This window comes from Bubalus bubalis, chromosome 11 (assembly GCF_019923935.1).
Source record: "Bubalus bubalis isolate 160015118507 breed Murrah chromosome 11, NDDB_SH_1, whole genome shotgun sequence".
Taxonomy (NCBI): Eukaryota; Metazoa; Chordata; class Mammalia; order Artiodactyla; family Bovidae; genus Bubalus; species Bubalus bubalis.
This window is the reverse complement of record NC_059167.1, coordinates 82489282-82507310: the sequence shown is the minus strand read 5'-3', so window position 1 is coordinate 82507310 and position 18029 is coordinate 82489282. Positions and strand designations below refer to the sequence as shown.

The window sequence follows — 18029 nt, the reverse complement described above, 5'->3', positions numbered from 1 at the left end:
GCTCCCCCATCCCTGGGATTCTCCAGGCAAGAACACTGGAGTGGGCTGCCATTTCCTTCTCCAATGCATGAAAGTGAAAAGTGAAAGTGAAGTCACTCAGTCGTGTCCAACTCTCCGCGGCCCCATGGACTGCAGCCCACCAGGCTCCTCCGTCCATGGGATTTTCCAGGCAAAGTACTGGAGTGGGTCGCCAGTGCCTTCTCTGGCTCAAAGACCTAAGATGGGCAAATAACCAGATTTATGGGGAATAAAGTAGATTACAGGAAGAATAGATTGGTGACTTAATCTTGACAGAACCCTGGAACTAATAATCAATTGAACACTTGAGGAAGAGTGCACCTTCTTCAGTTGAGACTTTTTTTTTCTGGTTTTTCTCCATGTGATTGGTCCCCCACCAGAAGCAGTGGTACTTTAGGGGTGAGATAAATGGGAAGCTGGGTGAGCAGCAGCACAAGTAGGAAGACTTGGGACCCCCAAACCTTGAATAGTGGATAGACATTCAGGGGCAGACCCTAGCGCTACAGGGCTCTCCTGATTCTGTCCTCTCCCAGAGGATCTTGATGACACAAGAAATAAAGTAAAGAGAAGAGGGTAACCTTTTTAGGTAACATCCATTTGTCCTTTTCTTCATCCACCAAAAAATTATTGAGCACCCCTGTACACCAGGTACTGTCAAAACAGTAATTCAAAAGATGATGGCATGGTTACAAAACACTGTGTCTGCACTTAATGCCACCAAATTGTACACTTAAAAATTATTAAAATGGGAATTCTCTGTAGGTCCAGTGGTTAGGACTATGCGCTTTTATTACTAAGGTCCCAGGTTCAATCCCTGGTTGGGGAACTAATCCTGTGAGTTGAGGGGTGTGGCAAAAAAAAAAAAAAAAAAAAGGCAAAATGGTAAACTTCATGTTATGTGTATTTTGTCATAATTTAAAAAAAAAGATCATGGCAGTTGGATACTTAGCTTAACTGGATGAAATGTAATAGTAACAAATGAAACATCCTATAAATCTCCACCCCTTCCCTAAATCTTTCAGAGGAGGATGGCAGAGACATGGACCCACAGCAATGGGCGCAAATGACTCTGGTCACTGGCCACAGATTTGACAGTCTATTATTTTGGGTTATTTTAGTGAAAAAAATGGCTGGCTGCCCAATATGACCTCTACCAGGGAGAGGAAGACCCAAGACTTGCAGGGCTGTTATAAGGGAGGGGGCAGACATGTTCTCTGTACATAGACTGACAGATTTTATCTCAATAAAAGGTAGAGCTTTACATCAATGAGAGCTACTCAAAAAGTGGTGGACTTCTCTGGGAGGTAGTGGGTACCATCCCCAGGGGGAAGTTGTGGGAGTGGCCAGATAAAGCTTCCCTGTTCTGTTCTTAACTTCTGCAGCTTCTTCAGAATTTGTTCGGGGGGCCTCTTCTCATTCCATTATCTACTCAGTGATCCCAACTTTGGCTTCCAAGAGTAGCTCCCGCATCCTGTTCTGAGCTCCAGCTCTGTGTGTCTAGAAATCCATCACACATTTTCTCATGGATGATCCATCCATGGCTCAGGCCCAGTTGGAATTCTTCTCCCCCATCATTTCCAGGTCTCTCCATCTTCTGTGTGTGACACACACGCTCATTGGTTGAAACCTTCAGTCCATCCTTGGCTCTTTCAACCCCTACCATACATACAAACACCAAGACAAGTCATGACTACCCTTGAAATATCTCCTAAGCTGGGTCCAGGGATCATTAAGTGACTCTAATGAGATAGTGTTCAGTTCACATTTTGAAACACCTCTTTTAGATGTGGTTTCCTTTTGCTGTTTTGAGCAGTAGCAATTTTCATAGGGTGGGAAGCAGGAGAAGAGAAGGCGGGAGAGGAAGGAAGGGATGGGTCCCTAAATTAGTCACTTTGGATGCTGTGAGAAAGACCCGAAATAACAGTGACGCTAGAAGAGATGCTTATTCTCACCCGGGGGACAATCCTGGTATGTCCAGGGATGATGCTGCAGCCCCCCAGGGGCCTTCTGTCTTGCTGCTCTGCAGTCCCCAGGGTGTTGCCTTTGGCAGCATGGTCCTCGATGGCTCACTACACCTGTGTTCTAGACAGTGGGAAGGGGGAGGAGAAGAGAGCGGGCATGCGCCTCTTTAAAGGCACGACCCAGAAGTTATACATTAGTTCCTTCTACATCCTATTAGCCAGAAAATGGTCACATGGCCATTCCCTGCTGCAAGGCAGGCTGGGATCTGTAGTCTTTAGCTAAGTGGCCCTGTGTCTAACAAAATATTAATATTCTACAGAAGGGGAGGAAACTAGATGTAAAGGGAACGCTAGTGGTTTCTGCCACAGCCATTTTATACATTTCAGTGTGACCTACATGGCAGCTAACTGGCTAGACCTTAAGGATATAGTACAGGAAGGCTTAACATACTAATGAAGTTCCATCAGCATCCAGTAAAGCTCTTCTTTCAGGCTTCTCTGGTGGCTCAGACTGTAAAGAAACTGCCTGCAATGCAGGAGACCCAGGTTTGATCCCTGGGTCAGGAAGATCCCCTGGAGAAGGGAATGGCAACCCACTCTACTATTCTTGCCTGGAGAATTCCATGGACAGTGGAACCTGGTGGGCTATAGTCCTTGGGGTCCCAAAGAGTTGGACATGACTGAGCGACTCACTTTTTTTCAGAGCCCTTTTTTCATAGATGGCCACACTGATCTCAGAGAGGGGAAGTCACCTATAAAGATTGCCCAGCAAAGTGCCAGGACTGGAACTAGAACCAAACTTTGGGCTCACTATTTACTATTTCAAAGAGATCTGGCTGAGAGGCAGAAAAGCAGTACCAGGAAGCCAGGATTCTTGGGGCTAGGGAGAGACCACCTTTCCTAGCCTGTCTACCTGGGGACAGGCTAGGACAGGCCAAATTCAGACTTAAATTGAAGAAAGTAGGGAAAACCACTAGACCATTCAGGTATGACCTAAATCAAATCCCTAATGATTATGCAGTAAAAGTGAGAAATAGATTTAAGGGACTAGATCTGATAGACAGAGTGCCTGATGTACTGTGGACAGAGGTTCATGACACTGTACAGGAGACAGGAAGCAAGACCATCCCCAAGAAAAACAAATGCAAAAAAGCAAAATGGCTGTCTGTGGAGGCCTTTTAAATAGCTGTGAAAAGAAGAGAAGCAAAAAGCAAAGGAGAAAAGGAAAGATATACCCATTTGAATGCAGAGTTCCAAAGGATAGCAAAGAAAAGAAAGCCTTCCTCAGTGATCAGTGCCAAGGAATAGAGGAAAACAATAGAATGAGAAAGACTAGACATCTCTTCAAGAAAATTAGTGATACCAAGGGAACATTTCATGCAAAGATGGGCTCGATAAAGGACAGAAATGATATGGACCTAATACAGAAGCAAAAGATATTAAGAAGACGTGGCAAGAATACACAGAAGAACTATACAAAAAAAGATCTTCATGACCCAGATAATCATGATGGTGTGATCACTCACCTAGAGCCAGACATCCTGGAATGTGACGTCAAGTGGGCTTTAGAAAGCATCACTACGAACAAAGCTAGTGGAGGTGGTGGAATTCCAGTTGAGCTATTTCAAATCCTGAAAGATGATGCTGTGAAAGTGCTGCACTCAATACGCCAGCAAATTTGGAAAACTCAGCAGTGGCCACAGGACTGGAAAAGGTCAGTTTTCATTCCAATCCCTAAGAAAGGCAATGCCAAAGAATGCTCAAACTACCGCAGAATTGCAGTCATCTCACACACTAGTAAAGTAATGCTCAAAATTCTCCAAGCCAGGCTTCAACAATACGTGAACTGTGAACTTACAGATGTTCAAGCTGGATTTAGAAAAGGCAGAGGAACCAGAGATCAAATTGCCAACATCCTCTGAATCATCGAAAAAGCAAGAGAGTTCCAGAAAAACATCTATTTCTGCTTTATTGACTATGCCAAAGCCTTTGACTGTGTGGATCACAATAAACTGTGGAAAATTCTGAAAGAGATGGGAATACCAGACCACCTGACCTGCCTCTTGAGAAATCTGTATGCAGGTCAGGAAGCAACAGTTAGAACTGGATATGGAACAACAGACTGGTTCCAAATAGGAAAAGGAGTATGTCAAGGCTGTATATTGTCACCCTGCTTATTTACCTTATATGCAGAGTACATCATGAGAAACGCTGGGCTGGATGAAGCACAAGCTGGAATCAAGATTGCTGGGAGAAATATCAGTAACCTCAGATATGCAGATGATACCACCCTTATGGCAGAAAGTGAAGAAGAACTAAAGAACCTCTTGATGAAGTGAAAGAGGAGAGTGAAAAACTTGGCTTAAAGCTCAACATTCAGAAAACAAAGATCATGGCATCTGGTCCCATTACTTCATGGAAAATAGGTGAACAGTGGAAACAGTGGCAGACTTTATTTTTTGGGGCTCCCAAATCACCGCAGATGGTGACTGCAGCCATGAAATTAAAAGACGCTTGCTGCTTGGAAGAAAAGTTTTGACCAACCTAGATAGCATATTCGGAGAAGGCGACGGCACCCCACTCCAGTACTCTTGCCTGGAAAATCCCATGGATGGAGGAGCCTGGTGGGCTGCAGTCCATGGGGTTGCAAAGAATTGGACATGACTGGGTGACTTCACTTTCACTTTTCACTTTCATGCTTTGGAGAAGGAAATGGCAACCCACTCCAGTGTTCTTGCCTGGAGAATCCCAGGGATGGGGGAGCCTGGTGGGCTGCCGTCTATGGGGTCACACAGAGTTGGACACGACTGCAGCGACTTAGCAGTAGTAACTAAACAATGACAAGAACAACCTTCAGTTGCAGGTAAGAGAAATTCAGCTCCAACTAGCTTGAGGGGGACAAAAAAAGATTCGCTCAAGTATCTGGGCAGTCTAGGTATGCTGCTTGCTTCAGGCAGAGCTGGATCTGGGGACTTAACCACTGTTTTCAAAAGTTATGCTTCTATCCAGTGCTGGTTAGCAAAGATTGACACTAGTTCTGTGACTTGATCCTTCTTGCCTTCTGGGAGACGTGTTGTCCAAGCAGCCCCTGCAGGGATTGGGAAAAGGCAGGAGGGTTAAGAGAAAATGGGGTGCTGCTGGTGGTCATGGTAGGGGCAAGGAGTTCCTCTCAGACATCCCCAGATCCAGGGCATCGTGGTATAGAGCCCACCTCAGCCCTTGATTTTTGGTTTTGGCTTTATGGAGGTCATCTCTGGGGAGATTCCCACCTCTTCTGGGGTTGGATGCACTTACTGTACCTCAGGCCTCGGGTGGCCTGGGCCCTTCCCTCCTGCTTCTCTGTGAAAACCAAGGCACTCTGTGCTCTTTCCTGCCAGGGCTCCTTGGAATTCCCACATTTGGCTGGGACGGGGCTCGATGAGGATGGAGGAAGTGGAGGAGGGAAGACTGGCTGGTGACTCACCGGGAGGGGTGGCACATGCTGACTCCAGGGCCATCCTGCCTGGGGGTGAGAATTCCCCTTTGTAGAAAAGGTGGGCAGGACGGTGTGAATGCAGCCTGAGGCCTGTGCGTTTCCATGACGCTCTGTGTGCTGGGCAGCCGGTCTGTCCCAGTGGTCACAGGTCATGCTTCTGTTGCCTAGCAATACCCTCTCTGAGATGTGTTCCCCTCTCCTGCCATCAGCTCTAGGAGCCCAGCTGTTGGGGAGGGAGCCTCTCCCTGTCCTTGGCTCTGGGCTGTCAAGGCTTCTCCCCAGGGAACGCATGAAACAGGAACTTCCCTGAGTCCAGAGTCTAGGAAAGGAGTTGAAGGGAGCAAATCCAACCCTTGGAAAGATTGAAGGCAGGAGGAGAAGGGGAGGACAGAGGATGAGATGGTTGGATGGCATCACTGACTCGATGCGACAGGGAAGCCTGGTGTGCTGTAGTCCACGGAGTCACAAAGAGTCAGACGTGACTGAGAGACTGAACTGATTGACCACCTCCCCTACCCCCCGGGAACCCTCACCTTCCTCAGGAGGGAAGGACAGCTCGGCCCTTGGGGAACCTGATTAGATCGGGAGACCCACATTCATGGAGGTAGCAGCCAGTCCAAGCAACCCTGGCAAGTAAACCCAGCAGCAGCAGTAGGAATTAGCTTGATGAATGGAGGAGATAGTCATCAGAAAAGGCTTGAGAGCCAGGCAGAGTGGTGTGCGTTTATTCCGGTGGTAAATGGGGAACCATGTGAGGGCCTTGTAGAGGAAAGATGTGAGCAGATTCCTGCATCAGGTCCTAAGAGGAGACACGCAGAGTGTGGGGTGGGCAGGGGCGGAGTGGAGAGTCACGGGAGGATCACAGGAGTGCTGGCTGCCGAGGTCAGGATGGGAGATGGTAGGCATGGGCAGCAGTGGGAAGAGTGAGGGAGACCCAGGAAGGACAGGCCTTGGTTCTGTCTTGGGGTAAATGAGAGCTCCTTAATCCTTAGTCTCTGTGATTCCCTCAGCAGATGGGCAGGAATGGCCGGCCACTGCCTGCGAGCATTTCCCTTCAGTCTGTGGTGGCCCTTGTAGGCATGATGTGGTGCCTGCCAAGGGTGCCTTTATGAATGGACCTTGAAGGCTGCTGACTCAGCAGGCGGAAAGGCTTTGAAGCCGCCAGGTTTGGACCGGAACTGGCTCGGAAGGAAGTGGCTGCTCAGGGCTTCCCCACTGTGGACAGCTGGGAGGTGGCGGTGGGGGGGCGGGGGCGGCGCAGGATGCACCCAGCTTGGCTAAGGGACTCCCTCAGCTCAGCTGCTGGGTGTGGGGGAGCGGGGAGAGGCGAGCGGTGCTTGGCTGGGATTGGGAGGGTTGAGACTGTGCGACTGAAACTGATGCTCACGACTCGACTATTGATGCCATTTGCTCCCTGAAAGGGCAGAGAGGTGTGGCGGAGGTGGAGAATGCAAACCCTTCTCAACTTTGTGCAAAGTATGAAGTCCCCTCACTTATCTGGGCTTTAATTTTTTTTTCCTCTTGCAAAATGGGACCAAGTCAGGCAGCCTGGCTCCCTGGGTGGTCTGAGCAATGTGAAACCTTTTCTATTTTTGTCAAATTGTATTGAATAGCATAAATTGACCCTGTTGACACATGGCTTGGGCAGGATGTGACAATCAGGCAGCAGCTGTGAGACCTGGGGAAAGGCAGACAGCACTGGGGCTGGGGTGGGAGGAAGCCAGGGACTGGGAGCAGGGCTGGACCTGGGAGGTCACAGAAATACCCCACTCAATCCTGATTCCGGTCCGGGGGCGGGGGTCAGTCTCAGAACAGGCCACTTCCGCTTCTCCTTGGTCTTGGGCACTCAGTATATGCATGTTAAACTAGCCTATGTCCTTTTCCTTGAGCCCCACACTCATTCACCGGGCCGCCTTGAGAAGTCTCGCCAGGAAGTTCCTGCACAAACACCTTTCACTGCACACAGCCTACACTAAACCCTTCCCTGTTCTCTGTCTGCGTGAATGCTCCGCCTGCTCCCTAGGCTCAGACCACGGCCACCCCGACTGCTCCCCGCCTAGCTCCCCTGTCCTTCATGCTGTCACGTTCCCCCAGACCTGCTTTGTCTTTTCTGTCCAACTCTTCTCATTTATCCTGCAGATACTGTCAGTGTAATCTTTATGAAACACAGCTCTGACCATATCCTTTCTTTTATTCCAGAACCTTCAGTGGCTCCCAGCTGCCTTCAGGATAAGCTTCTGACCTCTTGTCACGTTCAGTCGCTAAGTTGTGTCCAACTTTTTGTGACCCCATGGACTATAGCACGCCAGGCTTTCTTGTCTTTCACTATCTTCTGCAGTTTGCTCAAACTCATGTCCACTGAGTCAGTGATGCCATCCAACTATCTCATTCTCTGTCATCCCCTTCTCCTCCTGCCCTCAATCTTTCCCAGTGTCAGGGTCTTTTCCAATGAGTCAGCTCTTCACATCAGGTGGCCAAAGTATTGGAGCTTGAGCATCAGTCCTCCAATGAATATTCAGGACTGATTTCCTTTAGGATTGACTGGTTTGATCTCCTTGCAGTCCACGGGACTCTCAAGAGTCTTCTCCAGCACCATAATTCAAAAGCATCAATTCTTCGGTGGTCAGCCTTCTTTATGGTCCAACTCTCACATCCATACATGACCACTGGAAAAACCATAGCTTTGACTATACGGACCTTTGTCAGCAAAATAATGTCTTAGCCGATCTCTAAGCCTTATTCTCCCCTACCAGCTGAGCCAAACTGATCTGTGTACATACTTGCATTGCCCTGAGCAGGCCAGGCTTGCCTATTCTTGGCCTTGCCTCTCCTATCTTTTGTTTGCATATCAGTATCTTAGAAGGGGTGGATCCTGACTGCCTGCTGCCCTGCCTCCCCTGATCCAGCCTCCCCAGTGACTCAATCCCCTCCTGCCAGCATCTCTCAAAATATCCCTCAGCCAGGAGCCCTGTAGGGTGTGGGAAGGAGGACCTCCCAGTGGGCTGTTGCAGCCTTCTACCAGGCTGGTCCAGGGGAGATGAGGTGAGAGAGAGGGCTCGGTAAGGACCTTTTGAGACAGAAGCTTCACTTCCTCTTCCTCACAGGCAGGGGCAGCCTTCCATCACGGAGAGCCCAGCTGTCAGCTGCCTGGTGAGAAGATGCTGTGTGGACCGAGCAGCACGGGTGTGAGTGTGGCCCCCGCCCTGGGAGTGCTGTGGTTCTGCCTCACAGGTGAGGGGAGCAGTTTGGGACCTTGGGGCCTTGAGGCCTCTCTGTCTGGCAGGGCTGGGAAGCTTTTGGCTAACTGCCTCCAAATCTCCTCTGTGCCCTGTCCACCTCATTCCTACCTTGGGATCCACCTTACTTGACATTTCTTAGCCTCTGTTTTCTCTTCTGTAAAATAGTAACGTGAGCACTAAATGTGATAAGGCTGTTTCTCAAACACACGTGTGCTCCCTCCCAAGGGCCTTTGCACATACTGTTGCATCTGCCTAAAACTTTCTCCCTCCACATGTCTGCATGACTCGATCCCATATTTTATTTAAGCCATTGCCCAAATGTCACCTTGCCCAGGCTACTGTGTATAGAATAACACCTCTTCCCTCCCTTTTGCTGGCCTTACTTTATGCTTCTTCCCAACACTAATCTCCACCTGACATATTATATGTTTACTTGCTTATTGCCTGCTCCGCTCAAAGAGCAGAATGTATCCCTAGGGCCAGGATTAATGCCAGCCACATAGCAGGTGCTAAATAACCATGTTGAATAAAGGATATAAGTCTTCCCACACAGTTCTTGGCACAGAGTTGGCTTTCAATAATGGCACCTACTTTAATGACAACACCATCATATTTCAAATCCTAATCTGCTCAGAGGGAGAGACGTCCTCCCCCAAGGGGGAAGACAAAGCTGAATGTCTGGTGCCATCTGGTGGTCAAAAGAAGGAAGCACCGCTTTACCCAGCAGTACGTTGATTTCTCTAGAGAAAGGGCTTTGGGTGACTCCTCAGGTTTCATCCCCCAAATGTCCCCATACAAGGGGCACCCTTTTGGTCTCCAACTGGAGATCTGGCCTGTGGTGCCTGGCAGCCTGGCAGGAGATCCAGTGACAGCTTAAGGCCTTTAGAGATCATCACACACTGCAAAGATGATGATGATGGGTGTGTGTGTGTTAATTGCTCAGCTGTGTCTGACTCTCTGTGACCCCATGGACTGCAGCCCGCTGGGCGCCTCTGTCCATGGAATTCTCCAGGCAAGAAAACTGGAATAGGTTGCCATTTCCTCCTCCAGGGGATCTTTCTGACCCAGGGATTAAACCTGGGTCTCCTGCATTGCAGGCAGATTCTTGACTGTCTGAGCCACCAGGGAAGCCCAAAGACAATGATACCACCTCCCTGTATGTAATTCACAATGAAAATACTAACTATAAAATGCTATTTTTCAAAATGTGAGAAAACTTTAATGAGTGCTATATTCAGCTAGCTTTGTTTCAAGACTGGTCTCCACACTTTCTGAGTGTGCCTCCTTTGCTGGTGCCCAGAGCACACACTTATCGTAACCATTGTCCAAGAATGGCAGTGCCAGGCTAGGGGGCACATATCACCAAAAGAAAAGCTGTCAGGAACCCCTACCTAACTTCCCAGGGCTCTAAAAGAAGAGCTGGACTGGAGGCAGAGGTGACTGGGTGGGAGGCTGCAGAGTAAACCCACAGGAAAGAGGGCAGGGGTGGGAACAGGGCAACCTGCCCTAGGGGGCTTTTCTCTGACTATATCAGACTCTTTTTTCATTCCCTTTCAATCTCAGCTTAGTATCTCTTTATGGAGAATGTGGTTCACCACCATATTTAAATGCATGGGTAATCTTTCTTTCTTGCATAAAAACTAATTATGTTTGTTGAGGAAAAGAAAAAGAACTTGTGATTCTCATCCAGAGAAAACCACTAATAGCATTTTGGTGCATATTATTGTTTAGATTTTCTTTTCACAATTTATAAAAATAGTGTATACTTGGGAAATGCAGCCAGCACAGACAGGTGTGATGCACCTGCCAGATTTTTTAAAAAACTACATCTTTACTTTCTATCCATTGGCTTCTTTCTTCCTTCATACTCATGCTACCAAGATCACATGCTACCAAGAATTTGTGTGCTAGTTTGTCTCTATCTCCCACTAAAATTTAAGCTCTTCAGAGGTGTGACCTTGGTGTTGTTCTCTGTGGCATTCCTAACTCTTAACCTTGGCATAGTATATACTTACTATGTTCTTGTTGGCTGAACTAGCACCACAAGTAATAAACTCTCCTCAGTTCAGTTCAGTTCAGTCGCTCAGTCGTGTCCGACCCTTTGCGACCCCGTGAATCGCAGCACGCCAGGCCTCCCTGTCCATCACCATCTCCCGGAGTTCACTCAGACTCACATCCATCGAGTCGGTGATGCCATCCAGGCATCTCATCCTGTCGTCCCTTTCTCCTCCTGCCCCCAATCCCTCCCAGCATCAGAGTCTTTTCCAATGAGTCAACTCTTCGCATGAGGTGGCCAAAAAACTGGAGTTTCAGCTTTAGCATCATTCCTTCCAAAGAACACCCAAGGCTGATCTTCAGAATGGACTGGTTGGATCTCCTTGCAGTCCAAGGGACTCTCAAGAGTCTTCTCCAACACCACAGTTCAAAAGCATCTCTCCTCAGCCCTTAAAAAAGGAGTGGACAGGGCCTGAAGTTAACTTGGAAGGGGAGGGGAACTAGGGAGGTCACAAGTGTCTCACCCTCTTCTCACCGTCCCACCTCACCAACCCCACCCTCAGGGGCCGCGGTGGAAGTCCAGGTTCCGGAAGACCCCGTGGTGGCCCTCGTGGGCACCGACACCACCCTGCGCTGCTCCTTCTCGACCGAGCCCGGCTTCAGCCTGGCACAGCTCAACCTCATCTGGCAGCTGACAGACACCAAACAGCTGGTGCACAGCTTCGCCGAGGGCCGCGACCAGGGCAGCGCCTACGCCAACCGCACAGCGCTCTTCCCAGACCTGCTGGCTCAGGGCAATGCGTCCCTGAGGCTACAGCGCGTGCGCGTGGCTGATGAGGGCAGCTTCACCTGCTTCGTGAGCATCCGGGACTTCGGCAGCGCCGCGGTCAGCCTGCAGGTGGCAGGTGAGAGCCGCGAAAGGGGGCGTCCTCCCCTTGGCACGCCCCTCCTACTTCCTGCAGCCCTTTACCCACTGCCCCAGTGCTGACCCTTGTCTTCACAGCGCTCTTTCCCTCCACTGTATCCCACTGCCCTTGCCTTACCTGACCTCTCTGCCTTCTACCCTCTGCTCCCCTCCAGCCCCCTACTCAAAACCCAGCATGACCCTGGAGCCCAACAAGGACCTGAGGCCTGGGGACACGGTGACCATCACGTGCTCCAGCTACCAGGGCTACCCCAAGGCCGAAGTGTTGTGGCAGGATGGACAGGGTGCGCCCTTGACCGGCAACGTAACCACGTCGCAGATGGCCAACGAACAGGGCTTGTTCGACGTGCACAGTGTGCTGAGGGTGGTGCTGGGCGCTAATGGTACCTACAGCTGCCTGGTGCGCAACCCCGTGCTGCAGCAGGACGCTCACGGCTCGGTCACCATCACGCCCCATAGGAACCCCGCAGGTTTTTCTTTTGTTTTCTTAAATGTCCCTTGGGTGGGGGACAGGGGCGGGGAGTTGGTACAATCTCCAGTGATCATAGTATCTGAATCTAGCTCCTTACCTTCAGTCTCCCAGAACAGTGAGACGCCTAATAATAATAACAGAAACAGGTTGCATAGAGGGAAAGCTTACTGTGGCAGGAGTAGGTGAGGGTGATGATCACAGGTCCTCTCAGCTCTCTGGGTCTCCTGACTCCAGGGCTCTGGAAACCTGTGAAAGGAGTGGAGAAGCATTCAGATCTCAGAAGAGAGTCGGAAGATAGGAGAGGGAAATGGGTCCTGGCGGAGAGGAGAGTTTTGCTAGCGCTGCAGGCTGCCCCAGGCCAGGTCCCCCAGGGAGATGGACCTTGTCAGGCCAAGGCCAAGCTGCTGTGATTCTTGTCAGACGATTAGGGACACGTCTGGAAGTGCTGAGACTCAATCTGTTTTTAGGTCTGGGGAGAAAATGGGAAGATGGCATGGGACCTGGGGGTCGATGGAGGAGATACGGGAGGCAGTGCGGTGGTAGCCGAGTGTCCCCACCCCTCCTTACTGCCGTGCCGCTCCAACCTCGCCCTCAGGTGCAGTAGAAGTCCAGGTTCCGGAAGACCCCGTGGTGGCCCTCGTGGGCACCGATGCCACCCTGCGCTGCTCCTTCTCGACCGAGCCCGGCTTCAGCCTGGCACAGCTCAACCTCATCTGGCAGCTGACAGACACCAAACAGCTGGTGCACAGCTTCGCCGAGGGCCGCGACCAGGGCAGCGCCTACGCCAACCGCACAGCGCTCTTCCCAGACCTGCTGGCTCAGGGCAATGCGTCCCTGAGGCTACAGCGCGTGCGCGTGGCTGATGAGGGCAGCTTCACCTGCTTCGTGAGCATCCGGGACTTCGGCAGCGCCGCGGTCAGCCTGCAGGTGGCAGGTGAGAGCCGCGAAAGGGGGCGCCCTCCCCTTGGCACGCCCCTCCTACTTCCTGCAGCCCTTTACCCACTGCCCCGGGCGCTCTTTCCCTCCACTGTATCTCACTGCCCTTGCCTTACCTGACCTCTGCCCTCTACCCTCTGCTTCCCTCCAGCCCCCTACTCAAAACCCAGCATGACCCTGGAGCCCAACAAGGACCTGAGGCCTGGGGACACGGTGACCATCACGTGCTCCAGCTACCGGGGCTACCCCGAGGCCGAAGTGTTGTGGCAGGATGGACAGGGTGCGCCCTTGACCGGCAACGTAACCACGTCGCAGATGGCTAACGAACAGGGCTTGTTCGACGTGCACAGTGTGCTGAGGGTGGTGCTGGGCGCTAATGGTACCTACAGCTGCCTGGTGCGCAACCCCGTGCTGCAGCAGGACGCTCACGGCTCGGTGACCATCACAGGTAGGGGCCGACGAGCAGCTGCGGAAGGATAGAAGGAACCATCGCTTTTTATCTAGACTTTGAGCCAGAATTCAGATAGGCTTGGGTGGTCAGCAAACTTAACAATTTTTTTTTTTTTTTTTTTTACATTTCACGTGTCTCAAATTCTCCCCCAAGCAGTCCTTAAGGGACTTGCTATATTGCACAATGAGAATCATTTGTAGTATTTGCCCTCCTAACACTTTTCACTTTCATGCATTGGAGAAGGAAATGGCAACCCACTCCAGTGTTCTTGCCTGGAGAATCGCAGGGATGGGGAAGCCTGGTGGGCTGCCGTCTATGGGGTCGCACAGAGTCGGACACTACTGAAGCGACTTAGCAGCAGCAGCAGCAGCAGCAAGAGTGTCTTAGTTGGTACTTGGGGACTGAATACCTGCCTGGAATCTGGAGGTGTTCCAGGAGGGAGTTCTGGAGCAGCCACAAGGCATAGCTCTGTCTGGAGTGCTTTCCTACGGGAACCTCTCCAAGTGCTGAGAAGGTGTTGCTATGTCACCATCTGTTGCTGGGCACCATCTGACTGTGAGCCCCTGAGAGACAGCTGGGCCTCTCCAGGTGGTCAGACCCCTCACTCCATCAATGTCAGTTCTCCATGGAATTAAACTGGACCCAGCCAGCCTTTGGACTTCCCTGGTAACTCAACTGGTAAAGAATCCACCTGCAAGGCAGGAGATCTGGGTTCAATTCCTGGGTTGAGAAGATCCCTTGGAAGAGGGCACGGCAACCCACTCCAGTATTCCCTCCTGGAGAACCCCCATGGACAGAGGTGCCTGGCATGCTACAGTCCCTGGGGTTGCAACTAACCACAGTACACAGCACAGGCAGCCTTTGGAATGGCTGGGCTCTCTCTGCTGCCCCCATGTGGTCAAACACCAGATCAATGCTGCCCCTTGGGCAATTCCCTCAATCTACAGTTTTGGGCTCCTAGCCCACACTTGCCTTCCTTTAGTGCCCACCTCAGTGTGTACCCCTTGTGCCTGGAGGTGTGAAGAGGGCTCAGACCTACACTCAGGCCAGGGGGAGGCAGTCTTCATCCTTATTTGGATCTCATTCTGGCTCCTCTGTACCTCCCCTAGGGACAGCTGACCTTTCCTAGGGACTTCCCTGCATTCTATGGGATCAGGACAGCAGTTTCTGTCCATCTGGTTCTCCTATTTCTTTCCCATGACTTCCACCTGACCTGCGGCCCACAGAAGACCTGATCCCCGATAACCAGTTTCTGCGCAAGCCTCAGGCTTCACTGACTCATTCCTGTCTTCCTGTGCCCCATTTGCAAGGACCTTGCGTGGCCTTCACTTCTGCAAGTGTCCATCGCATTTGCCTTCTAGGAATTGAGGCTCATTCCTCCTCCTTCTCTTTCACGGTTTTTCTTCTGGCAAGGCTTTGTTCCCTTTGCCCACCCCCTCCCCAAGATTGACTTCACCCTCTTTCTGGAGACCCCTAGGCCTGTACTTTCTGTGGGGTAGTTACTGCTCTGGGCTGTTGGATGTCCCATGGGGTCTCCTTGACCTTTTAGATACGTCAGCATATGGTCTGATGTAGCCACAGGAGAGAATCAGAAATATTAGCTACAGCAGGATTGACAGAGAATGTGAAGTTTTCAGAGGAGCGGGGAGTGATCAGAATGGGCTGCAGTTTCAGGAGAAGTCTCTAGGGACAGGTGGGGTTGAGGGGACCTTGAAGGATTGGTGATCTTCATGATAATTTGCACACTGAACTGGATTGGCTATTCGCCACCCTGTGTAGAAAGTGCTTGTGAGTATGCGATTATACTCGTATACCTGAAGATGCAGGTCTGAAACCCCACTCTGTCCTTGACTGGCAGAATGAGGACAAGCCTGACCTGTGCTGCAGGCACCAACACCAGCCGAGGGGTGGGCATAGTGGGAGCCCCTCCGCCTGGGTGTTTCTGTGGCACTGCTCCTTGCTTTTCTGCAGCAGCCCCACCCTGGGATCCCCAGGGGTTTCTTCCATGTGCTTCCTGGTACTATCCTCCTTTCCTGCTGCTGCTCAGTGCGGACATTTCTCCACCTGAGAGAAAAATATTAAAAATTGTAGTAGCTGGCATTTAAAGTGCATTCATTTCACAAATGAGGAAGCTGAAGGCCAGAGAGAAGAGAGAACTTTCCCAAGGCCACAGCCTAGCACAGTGGCTCTGACTCTTTGGGGATTAGCCACCTCTCTGAAAACTGGATACATGATAAATGCAGTCATTTGCATTTAAGTTTTGAGGGCTTGTGGCCCCGCTGCACTCATCCATGGGGGTCTGTGGACCTTGGCTCCAGCATCCTGCAGTGAGCAGATGAACCAGAATCCAACTTTTAGCCTCTCAGCCTAATTTCCTCTCCTCCCCACCACCCAGCCTCCTGTTTTTCTGAGAGCAGGTCTGCCCTACTTTGGAGCCCTTGGCCTGTATTTCGCTTCGGGCAGCTTTGTGCCTTGGAAAACGTTCTGGGACTCAGACTTTGAGTCCTCCGGTCTGGTCCCTCTGCACCTGCTGGAGGTTAGTTGCATGTGCTGTATGTGGAGGGGGCTTTGTGAAGCAAGCCCTGGATGTGGAGTCTGAAGATGCAGGTCTGAGCCCCGCTCTGTCCTTGGCTGGTGGGATGAAGGCAAGTCAGACCTGTGCTCCAAGTACCAACACCAGCCCAGGGCTGGACAGGGCAGGAGCCCCATTTCTGTGGTCTGCTCCATGCTTTCCTGCAGGAGCCTCCCCTGCTTTGGATTCCCAGGGGTCCCTTCCATGTGCTTCATGGACTGGCTGGCCTGTCCTCTTGTGTCAGCTGCTGTCTTTCTCTTCTGCTCCTGTTCCCCAGGGTGATGGGTCCCTTTGCTACTGATATCCAGAGCAGCAGTGTAACCGGCCATGCCTGTTGGAAGTGACCCTGGCCGCAAATCCCCATATCAGTGTTAAGGCCTCCATTGCCTGAGGGTTGATGGCACTGCTCTTTGCTCTGATGGCATCTTCTGCAGGAGCTTTTGTTAGATTTGTTGCCCCCAAGGCCTCTGCCCAGGACCCCACGTGGATCCTGGGGCTGGGCTGGAGGATAGTGCACTCAGCACAGCTGTGGGTCCTTACTCAGCCGAGGGCAGCTCAGCTCCTTCCCTCTGCCCTGAGACTGCCAACAGGAGGGCCCTCAGCGTTTCACAGCACTATTCCCCTGGCAAGTCTCCTTCTCAGGGGTAAACCTGTACTTGGGTGCCCTCTGTGTCCACCCTCATCTTTATGTGGGAATCTGCACACATTTTCTGTCAAAGGCTGGATGTATATGTATTTTAGGTTTTGTGGGCCACATACCATCTCTGTTGCTGCTGCTGCTGTCTTTCCTTTTTTTGGTAACCCTTTACAAATGTAAAACTATTATTAGCTCTTGGGTTGTACAAAAACAGGCCACGGGCCAGATTTGGCCCATGGACTGTGGTTTGCCAACTCCTGATCTGTAAGATGGAGAATATCACCAGGTGGGGCTGGGGGAGAAAGGGGGGCTTCCTGAGGAGGAATCATAAGCCAGGTGGAGAGTGAGGGAGCACTTTTCAGGGAGAGGAAACCGAGAGCAGTGGTGCAGGGGCTGGGAGCAGTCAGTCATCTCTACGGAGAATGGCATTACAAAGAAGCTTGAAGCACTATTTTCATGTCAGTAGGGAGCCATAGAAGGTTCTTGAGCATCTTGGGCCACAGATTCTTCAACCCTCCCAGGTTGAGGCCTGCCCATGGCAATCCCAGCTGTGTCAGGCTTTGGAAGGTTTGTGGATGTGGGAGGAAGGGGCACAGGAGCTTATGTAAGCTCAGTTCATGGTGTGGGGGCCCCCTGAGGGTAGGAGCCCCCTGTTCACACTCTGGAGTCAGGGGGGTTGTCCTCAGGGCCACTGGGGGTCAGGCATGACAGTCTCTCCCCATTCTCCCCGCCTGCCCTCCCAGGACAGCCCATGACGTTCCCCCCCGAGGCCCTGTGGGTGACCGTGGGGCTCTCCATCTGCCTTGTCGCACTGCTGGTAGCCCTGGCCTTCGTGTGCTGGAGAAAGATCAAACAGAGCTGCGAGGAGGAGGATGCAGGTAAGCGAGAGAGGCTGTGTGCATGTGTCTCCGGGTATGTTGGTGTGTCCATGACATCAACAGGAGTGTCACTTTCCAGTGACAGAATGAATGTGTGTGCAAATGCAGCTACATTGTGTGTGTATATGTGTGATCTGGAGGCTGAACAGATCCCGTGTGTTTAAAGACGTGTGAGCCTGCCCGTGAGTGTGCAGACATGCAGGGTGAGAGTGCAGAAATGCACGGTGGGTGTGAGTGTGACTAGGAGCGAGTAGTGGATGTGTAACAGAGGGATGAACGTGTCTGTGTGTGACTGTGAGAGCGTAAGTCACGTGAGTGTGTCTGTGAGTGAGAGCACGTGGAGATCGAGCCACGCAGGCGTGACTGCCTTGTGGGTTTGTGTGTCACTGTGAGAGGCTGCGTCATCCTTAGAGTGGACAGTGTCTGAAGCAGCTGCTTTTGCTGGGGTCTCTGTGGGTTGACTTGGTGAT

At 51.3% G+C, this 18029-nt stretch overlaps 1 protein-coding gene across 4 annotated transcripts in view; it reads left to right on the top strand.

Annotated features, from left to right (window-relative positions):
- CD276 (CD276 molecule) overlaps window positions 1–18029 on the top strand; it is a 33532-nt gene that overhangs the window by 11121 nt on the left and 4382 nt on the right. For 3 of the 4 annotated variants that reach the window (XM_025296173.3, XM_025296174.3, XM_025296175.3), the window contains exons 2-7: window positions 8559–8685; window positions 11252–11593; window positions 11769–12083; window positions 12681–13019; window positions 13173–13469; window positions 17425–17559. In XM_025296173.3, the coding sequence (XP_025151958.2) occupies window positions 8613–8685; window positions 11252–11593; window positions 11769–12083; window positions 12681–13019; window positions 13173–13469; window positions 17425–17559 (1501 nt within the window). In that variant the 5' untranslated portion in view covers window positions 8559–8612. Of the gene's footprint in view, window positions 1–5442; window positions 5488–8558; window positions 8686–11251; window positions 11594–11768; window positions 12084–12680; window positions 13020–13172; window positions 13470–17424; window positions 17560–18029 lie in introns of those variants that run through there. The other variant, XM_045162121.1, reaches the window with a different exon arrangement.